Source organism: Impatiens glandulifera, chromosome 1 (assembly GCF_907164915.1).
Source record: "Impatiens glandulifera chromosome 1, dImpGla2.1, whole genome shotgun sequence".
NCBI lineage: Eukaryota > Viridiplantae > Streptophyta > Magnoliopsida > Ericales > Balsaminaceae > Impatiens > Impatiens glandulifera.
Genome location: NC_061862.1, coordinates 156,902,247 through 156,910,900, shown reverse-complemented (window position 1 = coordinate 156,910,900; position 8,654 = coordinate 156,902,247). Strand labels below are relative to the sequence as shown.

Below are 8,654 nucleotides of genomic sequence, written 5' to 3'. Positions count from 1 at the left end.
TTTAGGATTTTATTTTATTTTTCAAACTATGAACAAATTTAGTAAGTCTTAACTTGCTAGATATAATCAATAAGCTAGAGAGAAGACAAGGAACCATTAACCAAAATCTTGATTATTTCAGTTTAAAAAGTTACAAACAAAGTCTCCATCGAGTTAAAACCTCACATTGGTTTTAATAAAGTAACTAGTCCTTGCACTTAATAAACTTCAGTCAACATAAAACTTTATGTTAAAATAATAACTTAAACTTATCAATTTTTATAAAAGTTATAAAGTTCATACACATCTTTCAAAAACAATCGTGATCGAAGAAAGTTGAATCGTAGATAATCCAAAGCCTTTGTAAAATTATCAACAATCTGCAATTTAGTGGATATGTGCTGCAATTTTATAAAATCAGATAAAAACTTATTTCGGATTACACAACAATCAATGTTTAGATGTTTTGTTCGTTCATGAAATACATGATTTTCCGTAATATGAATGGTTGTCACATTATCACAATGTAATGTAATGGGTAATTGAAGAATATTTCAGAAATCATTAATAAGATATGAAAATCACTTAATCTCGCAAGCTGAAACTAAGCTGCGATACTCAACCTCGACTGAAGAATGAGATACAGTGGGTTGTTTGTTTGTTAAAAGATAACCAAATTTTCAAATATGATACAATAACCCGATAATGATTTTATTGTCTCTACATGAGCCCCATTCAGAGTCAGATAATGCCTTGATATGTAGTGAATTATCAAATGGAAAAAATAGTCTCAAAGAGATTGAACCCTTTAAATATTTAATCAAATGTAAAGTTGCTTTCCAATGACAATTCATTGGTTGATTATCATATTAAGACAATTGTTGTACAACAAATGTAATGTCTAATCTAATATAATTAAGATATAAAAATCTCCCAATAAACCTATTATTAAGCTAATAAAATCTTAGTAAGTAAAAATAACATAGTTTATTGAATAATAGAGTTATATAATATTATGAGTTAAGCGTTTTGTTAATATGGTTCATTTTGGGATGAAAGGACTCCACAACCATAAATATTATTAAAAATAAAAGAAATGATAGGAAAGAGAATTTTAAAAAGAATGGAAAAAGGAATGACGTTAGGAATTTATGTTGATTGACTGAAAAAATAAAATAACTTTTTTTTCTTCCCATTTTTTTTTGCACGTCATTTCTTTTACCATTATCCCTCCCAATTTTCCTTCTCTATTCTCCTTTTTTTATATATATATTTATATATATATATATATTTTAAATTGTCTTAAAAAAATAAATCTATTTTAAAAAAGAAAAACAAGGATTTAGATTAGTTGAATATGTTAAGAAAACAAAATTACATGACAATTTAGAGTGAAAAAGAAAGTAGTAAAATTTGAAAATTATTCTTAAAATTTTAGAATTTTTTTATTTTACAAAAATGAACTAAAACTTACCATTAACATTTTTTTTCACCTTCTAAAATTTTATTAGAGAAGAACAAAAATAATAACTTGTTTCATTGGCCCTCCAATAACTTCTCTAATATAGATATCAAGTTTCTTTTTTTACCACTCAAATTAGAGTTGGTGTTGTAGTTGATTCGATTAGGTATATTGTTTAGCCGAATCAGATTTGTTGTATAAATTTTTATAATATGAATAATACTCTTAATTTTTAATGAATCATTTGTTGGTCATACTTCTCAATTATTTTAGTGATAATTTTTCGAGTTTGTGTTAATTCATTTCTTAAGAGCAAATGAGATAAATTGTCAGATCTTGAGTTGTTTCTCTTTAGTTTAATAAAAAGTTATTAAAGTTAACCTTTCATGTGAAGACTCTTTTACATGTATCATTTCTCATTATTTAGACCATATATATAGATGATGAGTTATCATTTTGCAAAAAAAATTTCGACGCTATTTACCGACCCAAGAACAATGAAAATTTTCACAATCACGCAAAATATTTGGTAGATATTCTTCTAATACTGTTGATTGGTTTGTTTATTTATTCTACTTTTTCACTCATCGTCATTTTAATTTGGAGACACCCTCAATAAATTTCAAAATTGTTGAATATTCTAAATTAGAATTTTAATTTTTAAAATTTATAGTACTATTTAACCTATACATTCTTATTTAATTGTTTTAATTTTATTATGTTATTTTATATTATTTATAAATTAAATAATAATTACTTATTCAACTAAATCAACTACTGTTGTAATTAATTTTATGACTATTATTTATTATCTTATTCATTTATTTATTGGTTTTATTTTATATCTATACAATTATATATTAAATGTATATATAATCATTTATTTAAAAATTATTTCATATTATATTTATATAAAATTTGAATTAATTTGTTTGATTATTTGTTTTTTATATTTAAAGAATTTGAAGTGATAATGGTAAAGAGTGTGAAAACAATTTTTTTTAATATAAGTAGTGATTTATTTTTAATTGTTAATTATATCCATTATATATTAATAAATAAAATTATAAAAATAAATCAAGTAATAGTTAAGTGTTCATAATTCGTAATAAAAACAAAGAGTTCGAATCTCGCTAGATGTAAGTTTAAAAAAATTATAAAATTTTATATGAAGGAGTGCAAAATGCTCAAAATGTTAGTTCTATTGGAAGTAAGGGATATGTTGATCGGTTGAAATGAGAAGGTCTGTGATATGAGATATAATTTTGTAACCCCGAAAACTCTTATCCTAAAAAAACTTTAGGTTTGAGAAATTTGAACTTTGGTTTGTGTGTCAAGAACCTTTTAAATAAAATGTTATTTTAAAAAGATTTATAAAAATATGTTTTTACATTTTAAAAATAATTATAACAATAATTAATTTTTATGATCAAATTTAAATAATATTTTAAATTTAAAATAAACAAGTTATAATTTGATTTAAAAAAGTCGTATTTTAAATTAATTTAAAAGATTATTTATTTGATTAAACAGTCGATAATTGATTTTTAATTTAAAATCAATAAAATATTTGGTAAACGTATACTTGACCAAAGATTCTTTATAAGTTCGGTGTTTGGTGATACTTAAAAAATGGTTTTCTCATTATATCCTTGGTACTCGTTAAAAAATGGTTTCAACTTTACAAAATCTTGGCTTTTAAAAATTTAGTTTTATTACGTTTTATTTAACCAATTATTCTTCAAGTTCTAAGCATGCACAAGTTTTTCTACATTTAAAATTATAGAATAATATTTAAATGCTGGTACTTGCGATTGACGTCGACGATTATTGAAGAATGTACCTGAAAAATATCAGTTTAAATGCATTAGAATTTAAAAATAAATCCAAACATGCCTTTAATCAAAATATTTTTGTGAAAATATTCTAAAAATATTTTGAAATTGTTTTCCATTTTATTTATATTAAAAAAAATGATTTGGGCTTCTAGTTAAATAAAATTTCGAACAAACAAGCCCTAAGACTAGTCCTCTCGGTCGCGGGCTAAACACCCTCGATCATGGGCTAAACTCCCTCGGTCCTATGCACTGGGCTCTCGTTCGAGCGTGAGGAATCCTCGGTCGAGGCTAAGACCTCTCGGTTCGATGCGGGGAACTCACGGTTGAGGTGCAGAGAGTTCTTGGTCGGGGATAGAAATCCTCGGTCGGGTGTGAGAAACTCTCGGTCGAGGTGCAGAGAGTTCTTAGTCAAGGCTAGAAATCATTGTCCAGGTGCGAGGAGCTCTTAGTCGAGGTGCGAGGAGTTCTTGGTCGAGACTATAAATCCTCGGTTGAAAATCATGACGGGCTTATTTTCTCAGTCGAAAATGAAGCCAAAGCTAAAAATCGAGAAGAATACTATATTTATTCATGAGGTTGTAGTCATTTCTTAAATTAATCCACCATCTAAAAAATTATTGTGTGTATACATGAAGTTATAAATTGTGTCATATTTATCCAAACGGAAAAAAAATTCTAACAATTTTAATCCATATCATCTAATTTACGTGATGTTTTATCTCTTGTTCCTCCTCTTCTTCGCATTTCTCCTATCTCGTTATTCCCTCCTTTCCCATTTTCTTCTCTGACCTCCCCCTTCAATGCCTTTGTCAGCTCCTCAACTGCTTTAATTTTGTCCCGTCAATTCTTTATCAAAACCTCACTCACATCTTTCGGCGCCATCTCCGCCTTATCAATCACCTTCTCCAATTGCTTTGCCACATTCTCTGCCAAATCTCCATCTCCATAATCAAGACAACTCTTTAGTAAAATCTTCATAGAAGGAAATGAACAATAAGACATGAATATATGCATATACATTCTCCCACTCATCAATAATTCCTGATTTAATGGGGAGGGTTCGATTTTCTCAGTCAAAAATCAAACCCAAGTCGAACCCTCGGTCGGACGTCAAGAACATCAAACTTTTAGTTTGATGTTTTTGACTAAGGCCTTAATTTTTCGATCCAAGGCATGTGGAGTTTCGTCTAGTCTCAATGATCATTTATAACATCATCCCGATGTATCATCGATTAGTATGATATTCCATTTGTTCAAATAGTTTCTTGAGTAAAAAACATGTTTTTGGTTTTAAGGGTTTAATAGAGTGTGGATAGCTTGCCATTAGTTTCCTTATACCTCATAAGATCGAATGAAACCAAAACATGAACACTGGTTGTTCATCTTAACCAATTGAAAAACTAAAATTTTATTTTTATAAAAACATTAGTTTTGATCAAACATGATCGGGATTGCTTTGAATTGGTCTAGATGTACTCTTAACATCCTTAGAAACATGTCGGCACAGTTTTTGGGTCACTTTTCTTGAGTTATAACTGAATTGTAAAATATTCAATTTTAACAGTAAATGATCTTAGGATCGATTAATTCAAATTAGTTTCGATAAAAAGATTGTAAATGATCTTAGGATCAATTTCCAATCAAAAAATTGAATAATTAAGCAATATATAAAAGTAGTCGAATTGAAATGTAAAATATTCAATTTTAATCATAATTTGAATTACTACATGATTGGAAGTTTTTAGTGAGTTGAAGAATACTCCTAAACTCTTTTAGAAGCTTTGTGATTACCAGAATTGAGTTTTACAGCCTTGTATAAAATTTCAAAAATTTCAAGAAAAAATTGAAAATTTATTATGGATTTCGTACGGAAGAGATTGTGGTCTTGGGATTGTGATACTTGCCTTCAGTTTGCCTAAGGGGGTATTCATAGTTTCCTTAGGCCGGTTGAATGATTAAGTAGATCGAATTTCAGTCAAAATGTCATTAATGATTTTTGTCTGTTCTTTATCTAGTTAATCGTTATAGGGCATGATTGCTCCTATAATCGCAAGTGAAATGATCACCATGCTATGGTGATCATTTTAACTTTCGAATCACTCGATTTGATGGACTAAAGTCAGAGTTCCATATTTGAGAAATCAAATATTTCAGTTGTTCATCATGTCGTTCGTCGCGAGGTAGAAGGAAAAGCGAAGTGGAAACGACGTTCTTCGCTTCTTCCACGTTTTAGCGCGGAGGGAGTCTTAAACGACATCATTGTTGGCCAAAGCGTGGACGTCTGGGCATTCTGTTGTGTTCTATCTGCGTTGGGCATTTCGTTCGCGTTTGGATTAACGGGGTTGAGGCGCACATTAATTGATCAAGTATTGCGCGGAAACGCTTCTCTTCTATTGCAGTAGGCTACGCGGTCCTCTATTGTTCGTTGGATGCAACATGGGTACTCATCTGATGACGGTGTGATCTGCTGTACTAATTTCTCTTAATTTTGGATGCAGCAGATTACGACCCTTTTCCAGCCTTAGAGCTTGTTTGGATTTGATTTTTTTTAATTCTTTTTTGTTCCATTTTAACCTACTAGATATTTAATTTGCCTATTTTTTTATTTTTTTATTTTAGGGTTTTATAAATAATTTATTTGACATAAAATGAATACAACACTTATCCTAAATTATTTATTTTAATTTTTATTACCATTTAAAAATTAATTTGAGATAAAATGAATACAATATTTATCTTAATTTATTTTATTTATTTTTCTTGGCCTTTATTTTAATTAATTGGGATTTAATTACTATAATAATTATTCTAATTAATTATTTAATCATGTTTTGGCTTTAATTTTAGTTATTTTGAGTTTATTTATTTAAAATAATTATTTAAAAATTGATTAATTCGGTAGGTAAAATTTTAGTGGTTTCAAGTTTAGTTGCGGCTCTTGCGGGTAACAATGGATATGTTAGTTACTCGAAATTTTCGAGAGATGGTAAGAGGTCGATATTGATGAAATTTTCAGGTGAACGAGACAAATGATAATCGTGGTATTTTATACTTTAACCGGTGACACACAAATTACATGATAGTTGAATTAATATTCATATCTTATCTAATTAAACTAAAATTTGATTTTAATATAATTATGAATGAATTTAATTCAATCTAGCGATTAGTAGTCTTATCAAAAGATAATTTTGCACTCAAATTCTTAAAGTGGACTTATTATTAATTATTGTTGACGTTGTTGTCTAGTAACACCCACCCTGTCTATTACTCTGGAAAGTAAATGATTTTAGTAATCTACTAAGCTATATATATAATAATAATAATAATAATATTCTTTTTATGATTTGTTTGCAGCATGTGATATTCCTGTTTCTCTGTATCACATGACCACCAAACTATATATTATAAACTAAACAAGGAATAATATCTCATGCCCTCAAAACTCTTGAAATTGTGATTTGAATCCTCAATTCTGTATACAATATCAAATAAGTGATCACTAATTGTTGATAATTGTATGACACACCAAAATAGAAGAGCAAGCTATGTCCTGTTTTATTTGAGACATGGTTCGATTTCGATAAAACATTTTGAAAATATAAAAATACATATGATTAAATTATACCGTCGTCACAAGTTACACAAACGCATAATAAGAAATATGGAGAAATCATAATTAATGTCGAAAACGATCTCAAAAGATGAATGTTTCATCAGAAAAATCTACAAAGTCTTCTCCCAAGAGCATATCATCCACAAATGAAGGAGAAACTCTAATCCCTTCAATTGCATAATTAAGATCATGATTGATTTTACTTTGCATTTGGCTTAAGAGAGGATTAATGGAGTTTGAGAGTTCATTAACCAAGCCATCATCAACATTATTAGTACTAGCTTGTGTGAAAACGTCGTCCACAAGGAAGTCGTGCCATCCGAATTCTATGGCTTCTTCATTGTTGAATGCTTCCGGCGAGCCGAGAGTCTGCTCAACAGCTAATTCACATGGAGAAACGATATTAGACGAGTTGTAATTGTTGTTGTTATAATAATCATGATCAATTATTATAGGATTATCCGAAATTGTTGTGTAATAAGGTTGTTGTGATTGGTTGTTCGCGGTGATTAGTAAAGGATTAGGCCTCGAGTCTTGATTATTAATTAGGGTTGTGCCGATCATCCTCGTTCTAGCTCTTGGTGTGCCACCGATCTTCCTATAATCCGCAAGTATTTGGGTGAAGGGCCTATGTGTAACCGGATCAATACCCATCTCTTTGAGTTTTTTTCTCAACGTAGTGTTCCAATAATTCTTTACGTCGTTGTCTGTTTTTCCCGACAATTGTTGGGCTATTACGTTCCACCTTGATCACACAAATTCTATATTATCAGGGGAAAGAACAAATAAAAACAAACTTATATGTATTCTTCTAACACAAATATAATTTTGTTTTTGAAAATAATGATTTATACTTTGAAGAAAATTAGAACCATCATATAGAAAATTAGAAATGGTCCACACTTCAATGGGAACATTATTATAAGTAGAAATCTAACATAACAAACTTCTCATTTTGGATTCTATTAATAAATATCATAAGAATAATCTTGTTAATAACATTAAAAGTGTATGTGAAATAGAATAATGCTATAGTATTTTTCTTTTAGTGTTGGGACATACCACATTAATATTATTCACCAAAAAAAGTTGTCATTTGGAAATATATCTTAATAAATTACCTGCTTCCAATGGCTGCATGAAGCCTAATGATCATCTCCTCTTCTTGCAGAGTGAATCTTTCATTGTTGATATCTTCGGCCCACTTCAATTTACAATTCTTCCCACAACTTGTCGTTCCTACTCGTGTTCAAACGCATCTTAGTAATTGAGTTAGAGAAAAAAATAATAAGAGAATCAAATCACAAACCTGATCTCTTCGAACCCACCTTCTTCCCTTCATCTTCTCTAATGGGTAGGTTTCCTCTATCCACATTGAGCTTGGCACTATAATGTGACTTGACCATCTTTTATGAAGAGATGCAAAAAAGAGAGTTATAATGAGTGGTATGTGATGAAGAAGAAAGAGATGGAGAAATGAAGCTTTTAAAAAGGGTGCAATGAGTGTGGACAATGAAGGCAAGGAAAGCATGAAGTTTACTTTCTAATTTAACTAAATTTGCATGATGAACTTGTTGAGATGTGATCTAGCTAGGATGAAAGATGAAAAAAAAATGTAATCATCATTTTTATGCCTTGGCTACAAAGAGCATGCTTGTAAGTTAATAAATCAGGTTTAGATTAGTTAGATTATTTGGTTTTACACAAATTATAACTAAGTTAAAAGTGGCATAAATTAAGTGTGCTTTATGCTTTTAAA

General features: G+C 29.2%; 1 protein-coding gene across 1 annotated transcript; it reads right to left on the bottom strand.

The window, feature by feature from the left end:
• Positions 1-3,963: 3,963 nt before the first annotated feature.
• Positions 3,964-8,301, bottom strand: LOC124912647 (transcription factor MYB35-like). The gene is made up of 5 exons (XM_047453297.1): positions 8,205-8,301; positions 8,017-8,134; positions 7,010-7,640; positions 4,143-4,251; positions 3,964-4,100 (listed from the first exon to the last, which is right to left on the bottom strand). The coding sequence occupies exons 1-5, from the start codon at positions 8,299-8,301 to the stop codon at positions 3,964-3,966; spliced, it is 1,092 nt and encodes a 363-aa protein (XP_047309253.1).
• Positions 8,302-8,654: the final 353 nt, after the last annotated feature.